Source organism: Ornithorhynchus anatinus, chromosome 1 (assembly GCF_004115215.2).
Source record: "Ornithorhynchus anatinus isolate Pmale09 chromosome 1, mOrnAna1.pri.v4, whole genome shotgun sequence".
Classification (NCBI taxonomy): Eukaryota; Metazoa; Chordata; class Mammalia; order Monotremata; family Ornithorhynchidae; genus Ornithorhynchus; species Ornithorhynchus anatinus.
Window position 1 is genome coordinate 71,874,920 of NC_041728.1, and position 27,960 is coordinate 71,902,879.

The 27,960-nt window shown below is 40.2% G+C and overlaps 1 protein-coding gene across 15 annotated transcripts in view; it reads left to right on the forward strand.

Annotated features, from left to right (window-relative positions):
- LOC100073568 (muscular LMNA interacting protein) overlaps positions 1 to 27,960 on the forward strand; it is a 221,747-nt gene that overhangs the window by 187,728 nt on the left and 6,059 nt on the right. For 14 of the 15 annotated variants that reach the window (XM_029075082.1, XM_029075002.1, XM_029075053.1 and 11 more), the window contains one exon: positions 10,625 to 10,678. The exons of the other annotated variant lie outside the window; for it this stretch is intronic. In XM_029075082.1, the coding sequence (XP_028930915.1) occupies positions 10,625 to 10,678 (54 nt within the window). The remainder of the gene's footprint in view (positions 1 to 10,624; positions 10,679 to 27,960) is intronic. 15 annotated transcript variants of the gene reach the window in all.

Consider the following 27,960-nt stretch of genomic DNA (forward strand, 5'->3'; position numbering starts at 1 on the left):
TCTTGCCCATGCAATTTAAATAAGACTGTTTCAATATTTGGTGAATCGAGGCAGCCCCAATCCACTGTCAATAATCCCTGCAATGGCAATCATCCAGATAGGCAAGAAAAGGGTGGGAAGAAACTGGAAAAGATATCTGGGTCAGGGCCACCACTAGTTTAATCCAGATATGCTATTGTGGCCACCTGGTCCAACATTTTAGGATCACTGGGCCTTTGACTTGATTTTATCTTTTGATTTAGTCAGACAATAGTATTTATTGAGCATCTATTTTTAAGCACTTGGGAGAGTAGAGCCTGGTTTCACTGGTGAAAGAATCCAGCCTCTGCCTTTCATGTTAATACTCTAAAGGTAATATGGTTATCATCATCAGTAATATATTATGGTTATCATCAGCATCAGCATCCTCTCCTACACAGAATACTGCACAGGAAATCCTAAAAAAAAAAAAGACCATCCTGGATCTGGAGAAGTTTAGAATCTAATGGAAGAGTTCCCACCTCCTAATTTCAAGAAGATATTCATGAATGTCCTTAGTAAATATGATTTGAATGATTTTTTACAATATTTTGCATTCTTTGGAATATATTAGAGAAATTTAAAAGATAGACCAAAATATTGTAAAAGTGTATTTCATTATAGGGAGAGATCATCCAAACAAGAGTTAAAAATTCAGGACAGCCCTTTTAAAATGAAGTTTTTCTCTATGGAACTGTGAAAATTGGGAAAGATCAATTAACAGCTGCTAAAACCACCTAATCTAGGTGTCGATGGAAAATCTAAAATATATCTTCATTTCATCTACTTCTTCAAATAATAAGGGTGCTTTGAAATAATAAATCATTCAGCTACTTAAAAGGTGTACGAAGATAGATCCAAGAATCCTAAGGATCTTCAACAACATCTCAAAAACAAAGTTACTCCTCTGTGAGGTAATGACAAATGTAGGCATCTCTTTTTCCCTAGAGAGAAACTGAGTTCTAAAAAGTAAAGTGATTTGTCTTAGGCCACACAGGAATTCAGCAGTACCTGGTATAATCATTAGACAGAGGTTGTTTGCTCACAAGGCAAAAGAGCAGCATTCATTTGTAATTGATCAGCTTTCCCATCACTGCAGTGGGGGCCCTGAGAGGTCCCCGAGTAGGCTAAGATAGGTGGATGATAATTGGCCCCTGAATTAAGGTCAGCCCGAGTTTTGGTTTTTTCCAAAACTAGGGCCTGGGTAGTATCAGAGAAGCACTTCGAGAAACACACGGCATTCTAAGGAAATAAATTGAGTAGGTATGTGAAGTTTGGATTGAAAATTTAAAAGAGTCTTTGGTAAAAATATTCATGCTTGAACCAGTGACTTACATCATTTTCCCCAGAAGAAGTTGAATAATGTTTACTTACCAGTCTTTCAACTGTCAACTTTTCAACTTTATGGCTGTGGTTTCTCCATGGCAAGTCACATGGAAAGAATAATTCCAATGATTTTACAAAGACAGAACTAGGATGATAGAGATAATCCTAAAGGAAGATAATTGAGATTTGGGAGAATTGTCAGACCTCTCTGCTCATATTCTCTGTTGTTTTTATGTTATTTTTAATGGAGGCTTGAGTTTACATATAAATATTCCAGTTCAATATATTCATCATTACAAAAGAGTTTAAGTTGTAGGCTTCTTGGTTTAGAAACACCCTAACTACTTTGGGTTGCCAATGCTGTAGGATTAAATATCTTCAAAAATGCATATATTCCTTTAAAATGGGTTTAGAAGAACAATGATTGGAAATAGCTTGTGGAAGATAAATTATTTGAAGTATTTTGAAATGTGTGAAATCCACCTGAGACTCCGTTGCCTAATTCCATTTTGATATCCATATAAAATCATTTATAAAAGCTCATTATCAAGAGAATTCTGTATAAGACAAATAATGCATCTATTTAAATGCCAGGGAGAAGGTGAATGAACTCAGAAGCTATTATATGTATTAAAATGTTTTTTACACTTTGTTAAACTGTCCACTAGAGGGCAAGAAGAACATTTCAATGATACAAAATTCCTTAATCATATTAAAATCAATGCTTTTATGTGCTGCATATGGAGAATGCAACAGAAAATGTATAAAATATATCAGGAAATTTAATTTGTCAGACAAAATTCAAAAATGCATCTTAAATATTGCTTTTTAAATTTTCTGCCAGGAAATTCAAAACAGTTCCTTATTTATTTTTTTTTTCAGTTTAATGTTTGTGACAGAAAATATATCTATACTTATCTATGTTTATGGTGGAAAAATCCACAATAATGTGGTAGAAACATTTATCCCAGACGCTTGTCATATACTGGATTGACTGGTACATAAACCACCTCACTGATGTCACTGCCTCCAGTCTTTCTTTTCTGCTGTCCATACTTTACTCTGATATCTGGATAATTATTGTAAAGCATCCTTCTCCACATGTCTTCCCACTTTACCTCATATAGTTTCTCATTCCTCTCCACCATCAAATAGAAAGTTGTAACAGCAGGTTTTAAGGCACTCCATTAGCTCTGTCCCTCTTATCCCTCTCTCCCCCTCTAAACTTTAAACTCACTGTGGGCAGAGAGGTGTCTATTTTTTATCGTGTTGTACTCACCCGAGTGCTTATACAGTGCTCCACACACAGTAAATGCTTAATAAATATGATTGAATTAATATCCACTCTCTTTTCCCACCACACCCCAGTTCATATCTTTTGTAACCTTCTAGCTCACCTACTGCTGTAACTTTGTTTGGTTTTCACCCCAGTGACCTTTTGTTCACATCCCCATCCTAGAACTCCTTCTCTCTTCATATCTGACAGTCCACAGCTCAAATGATCTTCTTAGCCCTTTAGAAATATCTTCTTCAGGATGCCTTCCCCAATTATGACTCATCTCCTCGCCTTATAGCACCCCAAAATGCCACTTCAAACTTCTTTGTCATGTAAGCATTCAAATGCCCTCAACCTCCAGTGGAATTCATAGATCTATCTCACCTCATTCGTTACGCTCTAACTCGTGTACATATGACCCTTTCCTTTTTCTTCTGATCTCTAATTTATTTTAGTATCTGTTTTTCCCAGTACAATGAAAGCTACCTAAGGACATAGATTGTGCCTACAAATTATTCTGGTATTTACTATTGTTAAGCCCTTATTCAATATTCTAATCGATGGGGTAGATACTAGTTAATCAGATCTGACATAATCCCTGCCCCACATGGGCTTCCAGTCTAAGTAGGAGTGGGAACAGGCGTAGAGTCCCCATTTTACAGCTGAAGAAACTGAAACAGAGAGAAGTTAAGAGTCTTGCCCAAGTTTACCCAGCAAGCAATTGGCAGAGCCGGGTTTAACCCCCAGGTCCTCTGATGCAGGGGTCGATGTTCTTTCCACTCGTTCATGCTGTTTAGGTATTTAAGTGCTCAATAAATATCATTGATTGATTCTGAATACATTTACTCTCCTGTACTTAAAATAAGATCCCAATAGTTTCCCCCCAAATATTTTTAGTTCTTCATTTTCCTTGCTTTTATTTTTTAGTCTCTTTTGGTTTGGTGGCCATCTCTGTTCTCTTTCTTAGGTACATTCCATATGAAGATTAACACATTATCCCATTTGTCCCCCAAAAAGCCACCATCGTTCATAACAATGAAATAGGAATTTGTTTAGAAAAAGGTCAGCTGAGGTGGTATATCACTTTCTAACCCATTGATTTCCATTGGAACAATGATCCTGTAACATAATTTCCTATAATACAAGGTTCTTTAAGGTCACTACCCCCATGTTATAGGAGAGCTTCCTGTATTTTAACTCTAGAGCATGTCAGTTTGATATTGCTGAAAACCCCAAAGATTCCATTAACAATAGAAGCAGAGTGGCCAAGAGGATAGATCATGGGTCTGGGTGTCTGGAGAGTCTGGGTTTTAATCCTGGCTCCGCCACTTGTCTGCTGTATGACTTTGAATGAGCTTGTTAACTTCTCTGTGGCTTAGTTTCCTCAACTATAAAATGGGAATAAAGACGGTGAGCCCTACTTGGGACATGAACTTGTATCTACCCTAGTGCTTAGTAGCATGGTCTAGTGGCAAGAGCATGGACCTGGGAGTCAGAGGACCTGGGTTCTAATCCCAGCTCTGCCATGTGCCTGATGTGTGACCTTGGGCAAGTCATTTAACTTCTCTGTGTCTCAATTACCTCATCTGTAAAATGGGAATTCAATTCCTGTTCTCCCTCCTACTTAGATTGTGAGCCCTGTGTGGGACAGGGACTATGTCTGACCTGATTATCTTGTATATTCTCCAGTGCTTAGAAAAATGCGTAGTACATAGTAATGGGCTAACAGATATCATCATCATCATCATTATTATTATTAAATGCTTTGCCTCCAAGTCAAAGTGATTTGTAGTCAAGAAGGAAAAAATGAAGGAATGATATCAGCCGTCATCCATTGAAAATCCCAGTGTGTATTTCCTGCATTCATTCTAAGAGATACAGATGGTATTCTAATACAAATCTAGTTCCATTTCCTTTAACCCTGGAAGCTGTTCCCTGAATAACATGAATATGAAGTTAATCCAAGGAAAAATGGAAGTCTAGTTGAGAAGGGACAAACTATTCTTGGAGAGTTTCATACTGAATAAGGCACTATGTACTTGTTGGCCCAAATATTTTGAATAGATTATTAGGGGAAGAAAAGATGAAAACAATAACAATGACAATAGTCTTTAACAATGGTATAAGAGGTATAATGAAGGTTTCTCTGGATACAGGTAAAGAAAAGAGGAAGAAAAAAACCGTAATATAAGGATCTCTACCACCATGTTGAAAATATAGTCTATTTTTATGGGGGTGAGAAGAAATCAATTGCACATTCATTTCATTTTGAGTTTTATTACCAGTTTGTTTGGAATTTAGACTTAGAAATCTCTGTATTTTAAATGTCTATAAAACAATTAAAGGGGAGCAAATTCCAGCCATGACTATGATAACGCCTGTCTAATTGGAATGCTTTGAAGCTTAAGAAGGCTGATAAAGTTTCTGATTTATGTATTTCTGAAGCAAAAGCATTATGGAATACTAGGACCAGATCTACAAGAAAAGCTTAAACCAGAATTCCATTTCCAGACCACCACCTCAGTGTCAATAATTTTATGAAAAGAATCTATGATCCTAAGTACTAGTAGTAATAGTATTTAATAAGTGCTTGCTGTATGCAGAGCACTGGACTGGCTGTAAAATCACATTTTTAAAGGATTTCCTCCATTTTTTGACCTCTGAAGTTGTTAACTCCCAGAAAGTACACAAGACACAGTTCACACTGAAGTGCACATAATATGGTTTGTAAAGATACCAGTGATGCAACTCATGCAGAGGACACGGGTTCTAATTCCGGCTCCTCCACTTGTCTGCTGTGTGACCTTGGGCAAGTCACTTCACTTCTCTGTGCTTCAGTTACCTCATCTGTAAAATGGGCATTAAAACTGTGAGCCCTACGTGGGACAACCTGATGACCTTGTATCCACCCCAGCAATTAGAACAGTGCTCAGCACATAGAAAGCGCTTAACAAATACCAACATTATTATTAGTAGTAGATTTAATAGGGAAGCATACTCACATCCCAATCGGTACAGAGAGATGCCGGCATATCCACACAGGAAGATCACAGGGACCACAACAGACCCACAACCGTAACAGACCCATATCAGCTATCAGTCATGGAAATGTCTCAAGAGATCAAGTATGAGACCCAGTTAAATAGAAATTGATACGATAGTGCGATCCACCACAGTGTGCCGGGAGTGAAGTTGGAATGCAAAGACAGGGATCAGCCAACATATTGAGGGATAGGGACCTTATACAAGAATTGCTAAGGGGTGATAAGGGATATTGTTATAGGGAGAGGGTTCTGGTGCACTTCAAATGCACCCTTTGTTCTCTTTAAACCCTTGCAGGACAGATACATACTCTGGGGCAGGATGCCCCTCCTTCGACCCCACTTCCTTACAGGAAGTGGGACCTTTTATGACCTATCATTGAAGGGGCTCAGTGGGAAGATCACATACATTCTAAGCCTCCTTACTTTTAACTGTTTTGCAACCTGTGCCTACACTCCCATATATCCATGGCCCTTGGGAAGAGCAACTTAGCTGGTATGGCTTCTACACAACAGAAGCTGGGTTAGCTTAGCTCAGAAGAGGACAGATTTATCCAGGAAGCCCATGCTATCCACTTAGTTGGGGGCATAGCAGTGAGCCCAGTAGCTTCCCCAGCAGGACTGGTCCATCATGAGCCCGGCTACTGCCACCACTTCTGTCTGGAAACTGGAAATAGTAGAAGTTGGAGGCCAAATATAGGAAGAGTAGCCCGTCCTTCTGCCTCCTTCCTTTCTACCAATGTCCTTCCCCTCTTTTCCTTTTTTCTACTCCTTACCCTATATCTCATTTCCTTTTCTCCATCTTCTTTCCCCCATTGTCTCTCCCTCGTCTTCATTCCCATCTCCATTCCCCCTTTCCATATATTTCCTTTCTGATCTTGATTTCTCTTTGGGAGCTACCTTCTCTCTTCTCTGGAGGTTCTGCCCTTGCCCCATCAGGAAACAGGTCACCATATACACCATCCCTATGATGATTTGAAGTGCCCCAAAGACTATGTCTAGCCTTACTTGCCAAACTCCCAGTTAATGGAGGCTGCTCATCAGTCATTCTCAAGGAGTAGTTTTATTCTTAAATAGGAGAGATGTGAGACCTGACCTGGGAAAAATTAAAATGGCAATTTTCTTTCTCCATGAGTACTCCAGCTTTCAGAAAAATGGACAAATGAACATACTGAAGTGCTGAGGAGGGCTAGAGAATGAAACCGGAAGATGAGAAAGCTAATTTGAGGAGTTGGATATGAAAGAGAAAATACATGTGATTAAATGGTGAAGTCCATTTTCCAAGAGAAATAACTTGAGCCAAATGAATTAAAACAAAATAGCACCCTAGGGTTTTATCAATCAGTCAGTCAGTAGCACTTATTGGATGCCTAGTGTGTGCAGACCATGGCATTAGACACTTGGGAAAGTACAACCGAATCAGCTTCTCCTACTTTTGCTCTCAGGGAGTGGGGAAGACAAAGCATTAGAAAAAATTAGAGGAAGGAAAAAGCAATAGAATGTAGAGATCTGCACATAAATGCTGGGGGATTTACAGATACTTTGGTATTTGGGGAGTCAATATGTTCTAGTGGAAAGAACATGGCCTGGTAATCAGAGGATCTATGTCTTATCCTACCTCTGTCTCTTGCCTGCTGTGTGGCCTTGGGGATGTCACCTAATATCTCTGTGTCTCAGTTTCTTCAACAGTAAAATGGGGATGAAGACTGTGTCCAACATGATTAGTTTGCATCTACCCCATTACTTAATACAGTGCTTAATGAATACCTTAAAAAAAGCATCAATCAACGGTATTTATTGAATACTTACTGTGTGCAGAGTTCTGTACTAGATGCTTGGAAGAGTACAATAATAGAGAATTGGTTGACATGTTTCCTGCCCACAAGGAGCTTACAGTCTAGATTTTTAAGTACTTTTGTGGTGCAGAAAGGCTGAAATAGCCATTGGGAAAAGCTCATTATGCCCAAGTATAATGCTAACTTTGAGGGGTCAGGAGGACATGTGAGATCATTGAAAAGAAAAGAACTCAGGGAAGATGAGGTTAATTTGGAAATGCATTCACACAGAGATAGTAGTTTCAGCTGTGAAAGCTGATGAACTCCTCAAGGAAGTGATTGAAAATAGAGACAAGAAGGGTACCCTGAACAAAGCCTTGAGGGACTTCAACAATTAGGGAATTTTTTTATCATTCTGCTTTTGCATTCATCAGTTCTTCCTTCCAAAACCCCTGTGAACTTAATGGTTTTGAATCACTGATAGACATGTCAGTGCACCTTTAGTTTTACACTAAGAAAAGATAATATGTCAAATTTCAGTTAAAATATAGATTAATGCCTTAATGAAATCATTTAACCAAGTTTTGCATCGTTCCTTTTCTCTAGCTTTAGCAGACTCAATTTTCCCATCGGTTTCACTGAATTTTATATCCTGACCTTGGTTATTGAAATCTATATCTCCTCTGGAGAATCAATAACGTTTATGAAAAGCTTCTTACTGGCAGCAGGTACCTAACAGAGTCTTATAGTAGTTTGGTAGCCGCTGTGATCAAGAGAGTAATAAAAATGAACCGAAGGTTTTATAGAAACACCACTTGTTGATTGTCCTCCAAAGCTAAGTGAACAAAGGTCTAATTAATTGGTTATTCAAGCTACTGAGCTGGATTTCCATCAAGGATAAAGGGGGTTTTAATGCCCTTCTGCAAGCTTTTCCTTTAATTGACCCTTTAATGTTAAATATGGTTCTGATTGTAAAAGCGGTATCTTGCCTATTATTTCCTGAGCTATCAGTGGTTTTGTGCTCTCTGCTGCACCCGTATGCCAGGTTTTTTTTCTTTTTAAATAAATAGTGCACTTGATGACTCACTCTCTCTTTAAAAATTCCCTTACTGCCTGAATAGTAAATAAGCCATTCACCTACACAAGATTTGCCTCTATTGTTTCATTTTATATCTTTCCTCTCCAATTCTCAGTTGTCTTATGCAACAATTTTATGACCTTCAGGCTATTATGTTATCCTGCTTCTTTCCCTTGAACTTCACACACTCCACCAATGGGGCTTTCAATTGGACGCATCCTTTTATCAAGTTCTTCTGTGGTCTGCTTTCCTATTGTTACTTCATAGTTCTTACTTCTTTCTTTTCTCTCTGTCCTCACTCCAATCCTGTTTTACTCTTTCATCCTCCATCTTCTGTTCTTAAAATGAAGAGCACCTATCTGTCTCTTCTTGTCCCTCTATTTGTAATTTATTTTATTGTCAGTATCTCTTACCAGACTGTAAATTCTTTGTAGACAGGTATAATAAAAAAAAAATAATGTTGGTATTTGTTAAGTGCTTACTATATGCCGAACACTGTTCTAAGCGCTGGAGTAGATACAGGGTAATCAGGTTATCCCACATGAGGTTCACAGTTTAATTCCCATTTTACAGATGAGGTAACTGAGGCACCGAGAAGTTAAGTGACTTACCCAAAGTCACCCAGTTGACAGGTGGCAGAGCAGGGATTAGAACGCATGACCTCTGACTCCTAAACTCATGTTATTTCCACTGAGCCACACCGCTTCTCTATCATCATGTCTATCAAGTCTATGGTACTCTTCCTAGAGTTTAATACAGTGCTCTGCCCATGGTAAATACTACTCCTGGTTTGATTGAAGGAAACAAGTGATCATTCTAACCATCTTTACTATATACTTCTTGAGAAAAGCTATGTGTGTTTCCCACTGCTTTCTCACTCCTTCCTTTCCCTTGCCTTCCACTTCCATTATTGGTATGGTTCTGAACTACAGGAAGAGGATAGAGTGGCCCTTTTTGTATGTAACATAGTGGAAGAGGCAAAATTCAAGACAGAATTCTGTTTGAGCTTAAAAAAGAAAACATGGACGCCTAGAAGCTCAAGAGTGTGAGCTGGGGTGTAGTGGGAAAAACGTGGATAGGTGATGGAGAGAGAGCAGATTCAGTGCCTTAAAACCAGGGTTCAGTTGTTTCTGCTTGTTTCAGAGTAGGTAACAACTGAAGGATTTTGAGGGTTTTAAGAGCAGAATGATGTTTAGGAAAGCAATCTGAACAGCGAAATGAAATGCAGGATGGAGAAGATAAAGACTAAAGGCAGGAGCCCAGTCAGGAGGCTTATGCAGTATGTAAAGAAACTTCCTTACACAGCAGGTCACAAGTTATGGAGGATTGTGCTCCATAGCTTCAATCAAACTATGGGGAAACTGAGGACACTTAAGGGATGATAATGATTTCTATGGTTTTTCTAAAGCTTTTTAAAGTTTTTTTTTTCCCCCTAGGAATTTGAAACACAATCTTAATCAAGGCATTTTACAGTCAAATGTAATCCATTTACCCTGACCGGATTTCAGTGACCCTGCCTTCCATGTTTATTCATAGATTTTTCTCCTTTCTTACTCCAAAATCCTGGAGCATAGAAATCTCCGCACTAGCCTAAAGACAGTTGGGACACCACACTGTAGTACCCACTAAATTTTAACGTTTTAAGATTCTCCACAAGCAGATTTCATGGCGGCACTATTTTGAGTGATAATGTTTTTGTTCATTCTCACACAGTAAACATTTAATTTCTTTAAAGACATGTCTGTACTTGCTGGGATCCTGATTGTTAGCTGCCTCCTTTCACTCGATAAGTGCTTTGCAATTAGACGACAGTGTGAGGGGGTGGAAACATGAAATTACCCTCATTTTCTGTGAAAAATGACAATCTATTTTGACAAACAACTGTAACTGGAGGCATATCTTTCCATAAGCTGGGGTCTCCATTGGAATTTGAAACTCCCTTGCTACAATGAGTTTGTTCTGCTACTAATGTTGAAAATAAGTATTTTTCTAAATAAACTGGCTCTTAAATTTTGCTCTAATATGTTTCCCCAACTTGTGCACTCTCTCTTTCTGTCTCTGTCTCTTTCTCTCTCTCTCTCTAACATTCCTGGACATCTCTCTTCTGAAGCTGAGTCATCCAATAGTGACTATTCCAGAAAATGAAGCTCTCGGCTCTAAAGAGGTAATTGTGAGGCGTATTTGCTTTATAGCCGGTGAAATATTTTCTTTTGTCATAATGGTATGGAAATGGACCATCACTAATGAACTACAACTAATGAAGCTCTGATTGGAAAGCAGTTTTTTGTGGATAAGAGATGCATATAGAAAGTACTGTACACTCTGTCATATGCACTGTATTTCGCAGGGGGAGAAAAGCAGAAAGACTAATAAAGCAACCTTTGCCCAGCTGATTTGACCTACAGTATCTAACAGAGGACACCCATTCATCTAGAGGCAGTTCTGATGAGCTATGTAAGCTCCCATATCCCCTTCAGAAATTGCAGTCTAGTGAGGAGAAATTATCAGTGTTTCTATTTTATTATACTTGAACAAGGAACTTATTTCAAATAGACCAAAGCATCCTAATGTGTCTTCCTACATTTATGTGTGTACCTAGCCACTCTTCATTGAAAGGTGACATTTTCAGTGATGAAGTCTGCTAACTGTGTGTGAGTGTGTGAGTATGGGCTGGGAGGGGAAGGGGAAGATTGACACATGATCGACAAGCCCTTTCATATATAAAGATTTTCCTCTGCTGGGCTACCTCCTGTTCTGCTGTGAATAGGGCAGGTTTTTATTCTGCCTTGACATCACAGTTTTCCAAAGGTCTTTACTCGAAAAGAATCTCCCCATTTCAGAATGCTACCTCAAGATTACCTCTTTCTTTAGTTTGTAACTATGCCAAATTGCCTGAGATTATGATTCCTCACCTAAAACATTTCTTCTTCCTTCTTTTTGCTCTCCTCTTTAGCTCACCACCCACTTGGGTGTTCTGCTGTCATCCATCCTTCTCAGTGGGTACACCCAGTGAAGATGTGATGTGATATGACATTGCCCATATTCCATGTCCAGGGTGTGTGTGTGTGGGAGTGTGTGTGGGGTGTGTGTGTGTGTGTGTGTGTATGAGTGTGTGTGTGCTTGTGTTTGTGGCCCTTGGAAACTATCAGTGCTTTTTATGCTTTACAGACATACAGATTGGAAGGTCTGGGAAGATATACTAGGAGTTTTTCTTACATACAATGTACTGTTTCCTCAAACCATTTGCTCTTAGTTGACTGGGCTCCAGCTACACACAGTCTTTTGCACACTTGCTTGAGGCTTCTGAAGAAAATTTGCTGATCAGTTTAGGGAATTGCCAACTGTGGGCTTGTGGGCTCACAATAAAGAGTCCCCTGAATGTAGAGCTTTCAGAAAGACTTTATTGTAATCTACTGATGATGATTATTGTAACTGTTAAGCTCTTGTGCTTGGCAAAGCACTGTTCTAAGTGCTGGGGTAGATGCAGTGTATTCAGGTTGGACACAGTCCCTGTCCCACGTGGGGCTTGCAGTCTTAATCTCCATTTTACAGATGAAGTAACTGAGAAGTGAAGTGACTGTTAACATTTAGTTAATTTGCTCAGCAAAGTCCTAGATGGGAGTTCTAGGAATTTATGGAAGGACTGAGTTCAACAAAGACTTTGTTGTTCAGTTCAGATAACTTGTTATCCCTCGTGCATCATCCAAAGTCCTAGAGATAGTAATTCAAGAATTGCTGTACACAGATGACTCTGACCTGGATGCAGAAATCAGTCAGGTGTTATAAATTGATAATAAGTATTAGAAGAACAACAACGTGGGAGCTGGATGAGGAGCAGTGTAATCTAATGGAAAGAGCACGGGCCTGGGAGTCATAATCTGGGTTCTAATCCCGGTTCTGTCTGTGACCTATTGCGTAACCGAGGACAATTCAGTTATCCTCTCTGGCCTCAGTGATCTCATCTGTAAAATGGAGATTCTATACCTGTTCTCCCTCCTCCTTAGACTGTGAGCCCCATGTGGGACAGGCACTGTGTCAATCAATGGTATTTATTGAGCACTTACTATGTGCCAGGCACTGTACTAAGCGCTAGGATGTATACAAGCAAATCAGGTGGAGCACAGTCCCTATCCCTTGTGGGGCTCACAGTCGCAATCTCTCTTTTACAGATGAGGTAACTGAGGCCCAGAGAAGTGAAGTGACTTGCCCATGGTCACACAGAAAGACATGTGGCAGAGCTGGGATTAGAACCCATAACCTTCGGACTCAAAGGCCATGCTCTATCCACTATGCCATACTGCTTCTCAACCTAATTAGGTGTCCAACCTAGTCTTGTATTTGCCCCAGGATTTAGTACAGTCCTTGGCCCATAGTCAGCACTTAACGTATACCACAATTAGTATTATTACACATGAAGAAATATCTGTATTGATCACATAGAATTTAAGACCAACACAAAATTCTGCTTCACAGGGCAGCACATTAGACAGTGATGCAGCAGTAGACAAGGACATAAAAAACCCAATCAAGAAGGCCAGCACATGCTTTGGGGGACTGTCAAAATATGAATAATAATGATAATAATAAGTATGATACTTGTTAAGCACTTACTATATGCCAAGCACTGTTCTAAATGCTTGGGTAGATAATAGTCACTCAGGTTGGACACAGTCCCTGTCTTACATGGGACTCACTCTAAATCCCCATTTTACAGATGTAGTGGTAGAATATCCAATTACAGACCAAACTAAAGGATTCATTCATTCATTCATTCATTCATTCATTCAGTAGTATTTATTGAGCGCTTACTATGTGCAGAACACTGTACTAAGTGCTTGGAATGTACAATTCGGCCACAGATAGAGACAATCCCTGCCCAATGACGGGCTCACAGTCTAATCAGGGGAGACAGACTGCAGAGCAAAACAGAATGACAGAACTGTAATGCTGTTCAACCTTCCCTATGACTGTGAGGTCTGGACTCTTCACAGACACCATACCTATACCCTTGAACAGTTCAATCAAGTATTACGTACCAGATATACACAACATCAAATGGCAAGAAAAGATCACATGAAGCCAAGTTTTGGAAAATAGTTGGTTTCCTAGTATCAAAGCTTTGCGAAAGTGCAAAACAATTGCACAGGGCAGATCATATGAGGAGAATGAATAACAGTAAGATACTGAAACAGCTGCTAAAGGTGAGCTAGTATTTTTAAAAAATGAAAAAAAGGGATAGAGGTAACATTTTAAGGATACATTAATTAGCCAAAATCCCAGGACAGTACTGCATCTCAGATGAAAAAAGACTGGTAGTTAGCTGCCATAAATAGATCAGCATGACACCCTGCAATCAAGAAAGGAGGGTGTCTTCCATTACTTATCAATGGTATTTACTGAGCGCCTATTGTGTGCAGAGCACTGTACTAAATGCTTGGGGTTGTACAATATGAGTGTTGGTAGGCATGTTCCCTGCCCACAGAGAGCTTGCAGTCTAGAGGGAGAGACAGATGTTAATATAAATAAGTAATTTACATTATGTAGCTCTGTAAGAGTCTTAGGAAAAGGAGGAAAAAGCAAAAAGAGTTCTAGATGCTGTAAACAAAATGACAGTACAGGGAGGGTTAGTCTTTGCATATACAGTGTGGTTAAGAATGTGGGTTCCCCATTGACCTTTTCACTCTCATATGCACCCAAAGGTGAATTTCACTCTCTGTGGAGTCTTCTTTTTCTAGAGTGTAAGCTTCTTGTGGTCAGGAATCTTGTCTACCAACTGTATTGTACTGAACACTCCCAATAGCTTAGTACAGTACTCTATATACAATAAGTGCTCAATAAATGGCCACTGATTGGTTGATTAATTGATTCTGGTCAAATGTTTATGTAAATCAGCCTTCCTAGGACTCCAGAGTTTGTGGAGATTTTACTCCTTTCTTTCTTTTCCTATATGTCTCTGTCCTCCCCACATATTTTAGATCAAGAGGCCCCTGAGGGCCATAGACCTAATCTGGATCAATATCTTTGCATTTTAGTTCAGTGATTTGCCCATGGAAAATGCTTAACTGAATAATAACTGTATGTAACCCAGTTGATCAGACTTTATCCAGTCTGATTATCTTGTACAAAGTACAGTGCTTGACACCTAGGAAGAACTCAGTAAATACTGTTAGATTTATATGTATATAAATATGTATATATATATATATGTATACATCCATTGTATTCCAGGAGAATAATAAGTGAGACTCATAAAATGTTGAATTTTTTATTATAGAAAAGATAAATAGCTACACTTGTATTCATCTTAAATTATGCAATTCGTACTTTGGTTTTGGAAGTTGGGAAGCAGTATGATCTTGTAGAAAGAGCCCAGGCCTGTGAGTCAGGAGACCTGGATTCTAATCTCCATTCTGCCACTTGACTGCTGTGTGACCTCTGTCAAGTTTCTTAACTTCTCTGGGCTTCAGATTCCTTATCTTAAAAATGGGAATTCAGTACCTATTCACCATTCTCCTTAGACTATTAGTTCCATGTGAGACAGGGACTGAGTCCAACCGTATTCCCTTGTATCTACCCCAGTGCTTGGAACAGTGTCCAGCACTTAGTAAGTGCTTAGCAATTATTATTATTATTATTTGTATAAATTCATATTTTAGCTTATTTTAATTTAACTCTTGGTTTAGGACAAATGAAGAATACCATAAATCTTTTTGTATTGTGTACTTGAAATATATGAGATTCAGTGAAATTCAGGACCTAATAATTACATAAAGATTATTAAGGAATATGCTCAAAAAGGGTTTCATTTTTTTTCTTTGTGATATTTTTCAACTATCTGTGTCCATTCTGGAACATTATAACAGCCTTTCACAAGTATTCATAGTATTAAACCAGATTGTAATATTGACATTTAATTCTCCTTAAACCCTATCCTTGTTATTTATTTACCAAGCAAAACTCAACTGAGGTGAAACATCTGTTTTAAAATGAAAATGTACTCTAATGACTGGATGGATCCAGAATTCAGTTATTCATGAAACCAGTCTTTGAAAAATGAATGCTTTTAATCTGGCCCTAATTTGACATGAGGATTTGGACCAACCTTTATGCCGACTATTCAAAGATACCAGAGGGTCCAACTGCTTGGTCAGTATGTCTTTCCCCAACAGAAGTCATGTTCCAAAATGATGGAAATTAACATAAATGTAATAATGAAGTGTTCATTTAGGATGGTTAGGTGCCATATCCAAGTGCTAACAGCATAGGCTGGAGAAAAGATCACGGGCCTTTCGAGTCAAAAGACCTGAGTTCTGCTCCCTGGTCTGTTACTGTTCACCTGCTGTGTGAAGTTGGACAACTTTCTTAACTTTTCTGTGCCTCAATTACCTCATCTGTGAAATGAGTATTAAGACTATGAGCCCCATGTAAGACAGTGACAGTGTCCAACCTTGTATCTACCTCAGTGCTTAGTACAGTGCCTGACACATAGTGCTTAAAAAATATTATTTTTTAAAAAGTCACTTAACTTCTCAATGCCTCAGTTCCCTGATCTGTGAAATGGGGATTTAATTCCTATTCTCCTTCCTAATTAGTTAGACTTGAAAACCATTTAAGACATGGACTGTCTCTGACCTAATTAACTGGCTTGACAGATAGAAAGTGTTTAACAAATATCATCATAATAATAATTCCCCTCAAAATGAGGTTAACTCACCTGATTTCTGTCGCTAGTAGTCAGCAAAACATTATTTGTGAAACTGGGTAGTATCTCAAAAAGTCTTGTGGCCCAACCTCTGAGCATGTGAATAACGAATCTATGTGAGACAGTTGGATGCCTGCCCTTGCAAGCCTTTTCCAGTGTTTTATTATGTGCTAGTCAAGACATTCTTCTGTTTACTAGTCAAGACATTCTTCTGCTTATTGTGTATCCTCTCTGATCTCCTTGCCTCTGGTCTCTCCCCTCAGCGGTCTCTATTCTGCTGCCTGGGTCATTTTTCTCTTTTCTGTACATGTCTCCCCACTCCTCAAAATCTCCACTTTTTTTCTCAAATCAAAAGAAAGTCCAGATCATTTGATTTAAGGAACTTGATCATTTCCCTCATTCTTCTCCTTCTCTTCTTCCCCTCCATCCCAGCTCACACTCTTTCCTCTCAAGCTAACCTACTTATGGTTGTTTCATTCTTGTTTCTTCCACTGCCATCCTCTATCTCACAGCCTTCCCACCTCCTGGCCCTCGATCCCAGTTTATATGATGCAGATCACAACTCTCCCACCTTCAGTGCCCTTTTGAAATACATTCCCCAATTAATTTTTTAATCGCTCACTCTATATCCGTCAGCTGCCACTTCAGCCTTTCTTTGCCTCCAAATCCCAGAAGTATTCATAGCCTCCTGTAGGACCCAGGCACAGTTCATATATACTCTATCAATCAATCAATTGTATTTATTGAGTGCTTGCTATGTGCAGAGCACTGTACTAAGTGCTTGGGAGAATAAAATATAGACACACTCCCTGCCTACAGTGAGCTTACAGCCTAGATGATTATTACTGCTTCCTATCTATTTATCTGAATCCTGCATTACATTGGAAACTCTTCGAGGGCAAGGAGCATGTTTATTACTTTCTAATGCACTAGTCAAAACACTTAGAACGGTGTTGTACCTACAGTAAGCAGTCAAATAACACCACTGATTGATTGGTTAATTGTTCAAGTCTTCCTTAAGGATCACGTTATCCCATTCACTATAATGCTTGTTATGCTTTACATGTGGCTCTAGAGTTATCATTCACCTAGAAATTGAAAAATTGCCAAAGAAAACCTCTATATCATTGGAAGTACTTTCAGCTGCAGAGAATGTCTTTTGTTTAATGAAGTAATATGATGCGCTTCTGTCAAGCCTAGTAACATTTGAAAATACTTTCAGTTAGCAAATGAATGATGTGGATGAGGTATTAAGTCAAAGGTATTTACAGCATAATCATTTCTTTAATGGTTGGTATTGTGGGGTGCTATGTTTGGCCTGTAAATTTTGAAACATTTTGGGTAAAAGTGTTCAGGTACCTGGGTCGGACTGCTCACTGTAATGGATTTTCTTATTTATCACTTCCTTGAGCACTTAGCAAAATGCTATATTATTGGTGAAGCCTTATATAAGTCAGAAGGGAAATGGATTGTTGGTCACAAGTGACTATTAGAGGGTTGGCAATTCTTTGGACTGAAGGGACACTGAATGAGTTTTAGTAGGCTATTGAAGACCAAACACATAAAATGTTTGGTGTAAACGATACTTAAAATTTAAAACGCTATGTCCTGGTAACAATGTTTATTAAGTGCTTACTTATGTGTAGAGCACCAGAGCTGGGGAAAAATACACAGTAAGAATTAGGCATGGGGCTTGGCCCTCCAAGTGCTCGCAGTCTAAAAATAAGATGTGGAAGGGTTTGTCGACAGGCGCAATAGGAAAGCCAAAACAATATAATTAAAAAACAATCTGTTGAATAAACAGTCTTCCATATTATTTCCACTCACATTTAAAATCCGTAGACAAGCCAATACCCTTAATGGACAATGATGACAGACTATATATTTTTACTTCTCCTGCACATAGTGGTGAGGTGGACAGAAGCAATTGGCAAGTCTTTTGGTCCCTGGGCAATTAAGTTAAACAATTTTTCAATTTAACTCTGTGGATAGCTTCCCAGAGTTCAGTGTCCTTAACGGATGGCATTCAGTTACCAAGCAACAAAAGATAGTTGCTATTTACACGCACTTCTTGGCCAGCTCCAGATAGAGCTGGTGTTAGAGTCGGGTGGTCACATGTCCTCTCCCAAGTGTTTAATATTCATTCAATCACATTTATTTAGCACTTACTGTGTGCAGAGCACTGGACTTGTATGGTGCTCTGCACATAAGTGCTCAATAAATACCACTGATTGATGGATGATTGATCCCCCTGTAGACAGGGATCACATCTACTAACTCTTTTGTATTGCACATTACCAAGCTTTAAGCGCTCAATAAATACCACTGACTGATTGTTTGAGGACTACTCAGAAGATGCAGTCCTACCAAAGAAGTGTTTTCAGACCTGACCTCAGAAGGAGTGATTTAAGGAACAAAACTACTGAAGAACTTTCCTTTAGTTCATAGACATCACTGTGTCAATGAGTGCAAGTGGAAAGAAAATATCTTGCCTTTCAGGATAAGCATTGATCAGACCCCAGTGGTAAATAGGGGAATAATCTGCCCCACTGCCCGCAGGACGTATGCCCTGAGTTGTCTTTTTCAGTCAGAGTGATACCCTCCACAAGCTCCCTCAACTAATAATAATAACTGTGGTATTTAAGCGCCTACTATGTGCCAAGCACTGTACGAAATGTGGGGTAGACACAAACAAATCAGGTTCATTCATTCATTCAATAGTATTTATTGAGCGCTTTCTGTGTGCACAACACTGTACTAAGTGCTTGGGATGTACAATTTGGCAACCGATAGAGACAATCCCTGCCCAGTAACGGGCTCACAGTCTAAACGACGGGCTCACAATCTAAATGACAGGCTCAGTTGGACACAGTCCCTGTGCCACGTGAGGTTCACAGTTTCAATCCCCATTTTGTAGATGAAGAAACTGACACAGAGAGAAGTGAAGTGATTTACCCAAGGTCACACAGCAGACCTGGAGCTGGGATTAAAACCCATGTTCTTCTGATTCCCAGACCAGTGCTCTATCCACTACGCCATGCTGCTTCAGTACACTGTGCCCAGCAGCACCCACTGTGAGATGATTGGCAGGGATAATGGTTGTGGAACAAGATAATAATAATAATAATGATAATGTTGGTATTTGTTAAGCGCTTACTATGTGCAGAGCAGTGTTCTAAGCGCTGGGGTAGATACAGGTTAATCAGGTTGTCCCACGTGAAGCTCACAGCCTTAATCCCCATTTTACAGATGAGGTAACTGAGGCATGGAGAAGTGAAGTGACTTGCCCATAGTCACAGCTGACAAGTGGCAGAGCGGGGATTCGAACCCATGACCTCTGACTACCAAGCCCGTGCTCTTTCCACTGAGTCACACTGCTTCTCTAATGTGCTGCTTTTCAATGTCTCAGGGATATCTCAGGTTATCTCATTAGCAGTGGATTGCACTGCCACTATTGTAATTTGTAGACACGTGGTAAATGAATGCCATTGTTATTTTAGAGTTGTGGGGATTTTTCTACCTGTTTTTGGGATAAAAAATAAAATAAAGGGGAAAAGTATAAGAAATGAAAATGAAACAAAAACTCCAGAAACAACAGTAATAGCAACAAAATCCAGTTGCTCTTTGCACAGCTAGCCAGAACGGAGCCAGAAAATATTTAAGTAGGGCAGGACATTAGGGCAAGGTAGGGCACCCACTACTGTTTTAGGGAGCAGCCAGATCATATCAGAAAGCCATTTTTATGTCTAGATATCTAAAAACTATTGTTCTGCTAAGTAGTTTCACCCCTTAAACCATTCCCCCTTTCAGTCTCTCCCACACTCCCCATTCCCTCCCACAAGCTTGTATAATGTGTATGTCAGATCTGCCCAGTGCCTCCTAATGTCTAGAACCAACTCGCCTAGACACAGGCTGATTTTCATCTAGAAAAAGGCAAGAAAATGATTTCAATGTCCATTCCTCCAATTCTCAGGGATTCTTTTGTGAGGGCTTATCACCTCAGTGGTAAGCAGATAGCCTATCTCCTATGGTCTCAGGACTGGCCTCTTCTCAGCCACTCCTCCGAAGGGTTAGGTGGGGTACAGTCAACTGTTTCTCAGCCACATGCAGATGGGAGTTGGCCCCGCTAAGTGCCACAGGGAGACGTGATCTGGGTATGGAAGAGTTTGTTGAGCCCACGTAGCTGAGGGGCTACCCAGCACTGATTTCCCAGGCTATATTGCTAGATATTTCTGATTCCCTATCTCATTCCTACATCACCATTATTATTTAACAGAACTGGTGTTCTGATCATGCACTTGGGAGTCAGCACTAGATGAATTCTGAAGTAAGCACATTGCTCAAATGTGCTTTGTTCTCAGATTCCTTTCCTGCACAAGCTCTAGATAAACATTCAAAGACTGGCAGACAGCAACTTCTTCTGCAGAGTGACTCTGGCAGACTGGGGTAATGCCCAGAGAGGCTGAGGATTTAGTTTATTTCAATTCTCTAAGCAGGGAAACCCACTTTGGAAGCCATCTGTCTGAGAACAGACTTTCTAAAAGATCAAATCTTCTGCGAACCAATTTTGTTTTCTATAGGTGTGATGCCTTTTGAAACTACATTTGGTGACCACGAATGTTTTCAAAGTGCATTAGCAGGTAAAAGAGCTAGATAAAGAGCACAGGAATTCACAACGGCATTACAATTCTTTCATATAGGGAATAAAATCACTGACCTCAGGTCACAGCCCTAGGCAAGCTCAGCCGGAGCTGATAGGGTTTTCGCTCTTCTTCTAGCATCTTACATGGGACTGTTTACTCACATAGACAAAATCCTACAGGGAACCCCAAACTAGATCACCACATGCTTCTTCATGCTACCTCCTTCTAGATTGTGAGCTCTTTATAGGCAGGGAACATTCTGTTACATTGTACTCTCCCGCTTAGAGCAATTAGGGCAGTGCTCTGCTTGTAGTAATTAATTAATTAATTGATGAAAATAGAGCCAGTCTTTGAGTCAGTCATATTTATTGAGAACCTATGGCATGCAGAGCACTACACTAAGCTCTTGGGAGAGAACAATATAACAGACATTCCCTGCCCACAACGAGTTTATAGTCTAAATAAATAAATTACGGATTTGTACTATAGAACTGGAGAGAGATGAAAAAAGGAGCAATTCAGAGCGTGCAGAAGGGAGTTGAAGAAAAGGAAAAGAGGGGTTAGTCAGAGAAGGGGATCACAGCCCCACAACTACTTTCCAAAGGGTAGAAAGAGAAGACACTGGGCTTTGAAGGTGAGAAAAATGACTGTCTCCATCAGGCATTCCAGCTCCCATGAAGGGCTTAAAAGTTCAATCCAACAGAGATCCAAGTGATTGACTAAGGCAGGCTATAAACCAGGGGAAAAAAACAGATCCTGTACCTCTTATTTTTTAGCTCTGAATTTTTTGTTCAGAATCCTTCAGGTGGAAAATTTCTTCCCTGTTTCACCAAGTTAAATTTGGCTCTAGTATGTATGATGTCACAAAAGCAGAGTACAGTTCAGGGAGGTCCCGAGCTTATAAACTGTGACCCTTGAAACTACTTCAGAAAGGAAATGGGAGATAAAGAAATGCAAAAGTGACTTGGCAAACCTCTGATCTCTCAGTTTTTATACGATTCTGACACTTGATTCAAAGTTCTATTCCTTTCCATCAGGGGTGACTACAAGAGTAATTGTTCCCGCCAATTGATTTCCTCTGGGGACCCACCCTAAGCAGCAATTCTAGTGCCCTTGGCAGATCAGGACTGACGATAGTATCTGTAACAGGCTTTGAACCAGGTGCTATCTGGGCATAAGAATAGCTGCCTCCACCTCTTTTAATTGTTGTTGATGCTATTTAATATTGTTATTAGTAATAATAATGGTATTGGTTAAGCACCTATTATGTGCCAGGCACTGTACTAAGTGTTGGGGTGGCTACAAACAAATCAGGTAGGACCCAGTCCTTGCGCCATATAGGGGTCACAGTCTCAATCCTCATTTTACAAATGAAATAACTGAGACATAGAGAAGTAAATAATAATGTTGGTATTTGTTAAGCGCTTACTATGTGCCGAGCACTGTTCTAAGCGCTGGGGTAGATACAGGGTAATCAGGTTGTCCCACGTGAGGCTCACAGTTAATCCCCAATTTACAGATGAGGTAACTGAGGCACCGAGAAGTTAAGTGACTTGCCCAAAGTCACACAGCTGACAAGTGGCCAAGCCGGGATTCGAACCCATGACTTCTGACTCCAAAGCCCCTGTTCTTTCCACTGAGCCATGCTGCTTCTCAAGTAAAGTGACTTGACCAAAGTATACCAGCTGACAAGTGGAGTAGCCAGGTTTAGAACCCATGACAAACACTGAATGTTTTTGAAGAAAAGTGATCCAGGTAGCAGAGTGAAGTATGGAATCCTCCCTTTCCTTCACAACATCATTAAAATCCACCCCTTCCTCTTCATTCAAACTGCTACCACATTAATACAATCACTCATCCTATCCCACCTGGATTATTGCATCTGCCTTCTTATTGACCTCCATGCCTCCTGTCTCTCCCCACTCCAGTCCATACTTCACTCTGCTGCCCAGATCATTTTCCTAGAAAACTGTTCAGGACGTCACCCCACTCCTCAAAAAAACGCTGTGGTTGGCCATCTACCTCCACATCAAACAAAAACTCCTCACCATTGGCTTTAAAGCTTTCCACCACCTCACCCCCTCCTACCTAACCTATCTACTCTCCTTCTACAAACCAGCCCACGCACTTCATTCCTCTAATGCTAACCTTTTCACTGTGCCTTGATCTCACCTATCTCACCACCGACATCTAGCCCACATCCTGCCTCTGGCCTGGAACATCCTCCCTCCTCAAATCTGATAGGCAATTACTCTCCCTGTCTTCAAAGTCTTATTGAAGGCACATCTCCTTCAAGAGACCTTTCCAGACTAAGCCCCCCTTTCCTCTTCTCCCCCTCCCTTCTGTGTTGCCCTGACTTGCTCCCTTTGTTCTCCCCCAGCTCCTAGCCCCACAAGACTTAAGCACATATCTGTAATTTATTTGTATTGATGTCTGTATCCCTTCCTCTAGACTGTCAACTTGTTGGGATCAAGGAATATGTCTGCTTATTGTTGTATTGTACTCTCCCAGGCACTTAGTACGTGCTCTGCATGCAGTAGGTGCTCAATAAATACAATTGAATGAATGAACGAATGACTGGAATGGGGAGAAACAGGAAGCTGGGAGGTCAGCAAGGAGTCTGATGCAGTAATCCAGGTTTGGATAGGATGAGTGATTGTATTAATGAGGTAGCAATTTGGGAGCAGAGGAAGGGGTAGATTTTAAGTGATGGGAACGTGGGACCAAGAAAATTTAGTGATGGATTGAATATGTGGGTTGAATGAGAGACAGCAATTGAGGATAATGCCAAGGTTACGGGCTTATTCATTCATTCAATCGTATTTATTGATCACTTACTGTGTGCAGAGCACTGTACTAAGTGCTTGGAAAGTACAATTCGGCAACAGATAGAGACAATTCCTACCCAACAACAGGCTTATGAGACAGAAAGGACGGTGGTGCCATTTCCAGTGATGGGAAAGTCAAGGGGGGAACAGGGTTGGAGTGGAAAGATAAGGAGTTCAGTTTTGGACATGTTAAGCTTGAGGTGATGGGAGGATATTCAAGTAGAGATGTCTCGAAAGGAAGAGGAAATGAAAGCTGCAGAGAAGGTGATTGATCAGGGCTAGAGATGTAGATTTGGGTATTATCATGGAGGTGATAGTTGAAACCATGGGAGCAATTGAGTTCTCCAAGGGAGCGGATGTAGATGGAGAATAAAGGGGACCAAGAAATTAACTTTGAGGAACCCCAAAGTTAAGGGATGGAAGACAGAGGAGGAGCCCACGAAAACTGAGAATGAATGACTAGAAAGATAGGAGGAGAATCAAGAGAGGACAGTGTCGGTGAAACCAAGAGTGGATATTGTTTCCAGGAGAAGGGGTGGTTCACACTGTTCAAGGCAGCTGAGAGGTCGAGGAGAATTAGGATGGAATAGAGGCTATTGAATTAGGCAAGGAGAAGATCGTTGGTGACCTTTGAGAGGGCGGTTTCTATGGAGTGAAGGAGATTGTGGGGGAGGGCCGGTGTTGAGGAGGGAATTGGAGGAGAAGAATTTAAGACAGAGGGTGTAGACAACTCACTCAAAGAGTTTGGAGAGGATTGGTAAGAGGGAGATGAGGCGACAACTGGAGAGAGCTGTGGGGTCAAGGGAGGATTTTTTTTAGGATAGGAGAATGGATTCAGATCACAGCATGGCACAGGAGACTAGACCTCTCCAGGATCTCAGTAACTGCAACAGTGCAAGGAGCAGTAGATGTATTTTTATAATTACGTTATGGTTTTTATACATAGTATATTATATATATGGTCTCTTTGTCACATTCTCCAGACTGTAACCTTATTGTGGGTAGATATGTCCACCAACTGTCCCAAGTGATTAGTAATAAAAGTATTTATCCATTTATTTGTGTATTTATTAATATTAATGTCTGTCTCCACCTTTGGACTGCATGTTCATGGGCAGGGAATGTGTCTGTTTATTGTTACATTGTACACACCCAAGCACTTAGAACATTTTTTACACACAGTAAATGCTCAATAAATTTGATTGAATGAATGAATGAATGAATGAATGAATGAGTACAGTGCTCTGCATACAGTAAGTTCCCAATAAATACAGTTGATTGATCACCTGCCTTAAATCCCCACTTCCTTGTCATTGAGAATTGGCTCTGTTGTTTATTTGCCATAAAATTGTCATTCATATTCATACATATTCATGTTCATACTTTCAGTCAGAAATATTCAATACCCCACATTGGCATTAAACACATATTAATACAAATTCTGTTATTTCCTGAATAAGTTGTTTTTTAATGAATACCAAGTGGGGTTTCAAACTTCTACTCAGCAGTTGTGAAAATTGCCTTTGTCCCTTCCAGGAGAGAGTGCTGGATGGTGAGTTTCCTTCTGACACTCTTTCAACTTTACCAAGAGCAGTATAATGTTTGACCCTATAATGTTACTCATTAGCAAAAGCTAACTACAGCTCACTAAGTGTTTTGTGTCATTTTGCAGATAAATTATTATTTTTAGGTGATGGGTTAACTTGCTTTGTGGCAGGGCTGGGGGTCTGTAGCCCCTAATCATTGGTCTGAGAAAGAACTTTGAGTTCTGGTCCTACATCTCACACATAGTTTTAATCTTCTTTATGCTGGCATAGAAACTGTGGACAAAGATCTGGCCTGGGGGAATGTCTGAGCTTACTGGCAAGGGCCTGCCTTCCACTACCACATTTTATTAGAAGCAATTCCAGAAGGATAGGATAGTCCATCCCACTTTTGCCAGTGTGAAAAATGGCTTACCATATTTATTCACACTTTGGTGAAGTACTCTTCAGTGGAAAGAGCCCGGGCTTGGGAGTCACAGATCATGGGTTCAAATCCCAGCTCCTCCACTTGTCAGCTGGGTGTCTGTGGGCAAGTCCTTTCACTTCTCTGTTCCTCAGTTACCTCATCTGTCAAATGGGGATTAAGACTGTGAGCCTCACGTGGGACAACCTGATTACCCTGTAAATCTACCCCAGCACTTAGAACAGTGCTCTGCGCATAGTAAGCACTTAACAAATACCAACAGTATTATTCTTTTGCAGCAGTGCAACAAAGTAGAGGGCAGCAGAAAGACATTTTTGAATTTATTGCGATTTTCAGCTTGCTGTTTATCAATGTAGAAATACATAGCAATAGTTTTCACCTCTGGCCTTTTCCCACACCACTTTGGCACTAGCAATCATTGTTTTCTGCTGTAAAAAGAGCCCAGGAATATTTATATCCCTCACAGGGAATAAATCTAGAAACGAATCCGTAATTGGAAACTGAAAGACTGTCAAAATATCAAAGTAACTTCACTAAAGAAAGATGGAGACAGAGCCCCAGTTTTCCACAGACCTCTAAACAGTCAATTATTAGTATTTATTGAGTACTTACTGAAGAAAAAAGTTAGTACTAAGTGTTTGGGAGAGTACTGTAGAGTAAATAAATGTGTTCAATAGTTAATAGAGTTAATAAAAATTCAGTTCTGGGGCCTCTTCTATTTCCATCTGCACTCATTCCCTGGGAGAAGTAATTTGCTTCCATGGTTTCCACTGCCATCTCTCTGCAGATGATACCCAAATCTACATTTCCTCCCCTATGTCTCTCTCTCTCCAGGCTCGCATCTCCTCCTGCCTTCAAGATATCTCTACTTGGATGCTCTTCTGTCACCTCAAACTTAACATGTCCAAAACAGAGCTCTTTATCTTCCCACCCAAACCCTGTCCTCTCCCAGACTTTTCTGTCACTATAGACAGCTCCACCATCCTTCCCCTCTCACAAGCCTGTAACTTTGGTATTATCCTTGACTCTTCTCTCTCATTCAACCCGCATATTCAATCCATCACCAAATCCTGTCCACCTCGCCTTTGAAACATCGTTAAAATCTTCTTTCCTCTCCATCTGTTACCACATTAATACAGTCACTCATCCTTTCCCACCTAGATTACTGCATCAGCCTCCTTTGCTGACCTCCCAACCTCCTGACACTCCCCACTCCAGTCTATATGTCACTCTGCTACCTGCATCATCTTTCTAAAGAAACTTGTGGGACATGACACGGCCCCTTCTCAAGAATCTCCAGTGGTTGCCCATTCACTTCCGTATCAAATAAAAACTCTTAAAATATGTACATAGGTGCTACAGGAAGTTCTGAGTTCATAAATACTTGCTGATGTCAGCTGTGTTTAGATGGTAGTTGTGGGGAATTTAACTTAGGGAAAATACATTATACTTAGGGAAAGACTTCTGGAGCAGAAGTGATTTCAAAAGGACTTCGAAGATTCCAAGAAGTGTGGCCTGTTGAATACGAAAGTAGGGGAGTATTCCAGGCTGTGGGGAAGACTTGAGCAGGACATCTGTGGCAAAAGAGATGAGAACAAGTCACGGTGAATTGATTATTTTGAGAAGATGAAGAACGTGAGCTGGGAAAGAGTGGGAAAAGAGAGTGGAAAATAATGATAATAACTGTGGTATTTGTTAAGCACTTACTATGTGCCAGGCACTATCCTAAGCCCTGGGGTAGATACAAGAAAATCGATAACAGTCCCTTTCCCACATAAGGCTCACAGACTTAATCCCCATTTTATGGATGAGGTAACTGAGACACAGAGAAATGAAGTGACTTGCCCAAGGTCACACAGCAGAAAAGTGCTAGAGCTAGGATTAGAACCCAGGTCCTCTGACTCCCAAGTCTGTGCTCTTTCCTCTAGGCCACACTGCTTCTGGATAAAAAGGGAGGAGATAGCTCATTGAGTGTCTTGCAGCCAGTGACTAGGAAGTTTTGATTGGTGCATAGAGGAGTGGGTAAGGTTGGTGTTCATACGTGCAAAAGCCCATGCCAAGGAAAATCTCTGCTGTAGTAATTACCCATTTCCAAGCTGTACATATCTGTAACAGGCACACAAGACATTTCTTCTGACAATGGAGCACACCACATCCAAAACGTATCATATTTTCAGTTGAACATTCCCTAATTTCTTGAAAATTTTAGCCAAATCATGTGGTGAAAACATAGCTTATGGCAAAACTCAGTGGTCGGAAGGGGGTCCATTCCAGTCAGAACTTTGGAACCCAAACTCTTTATCCA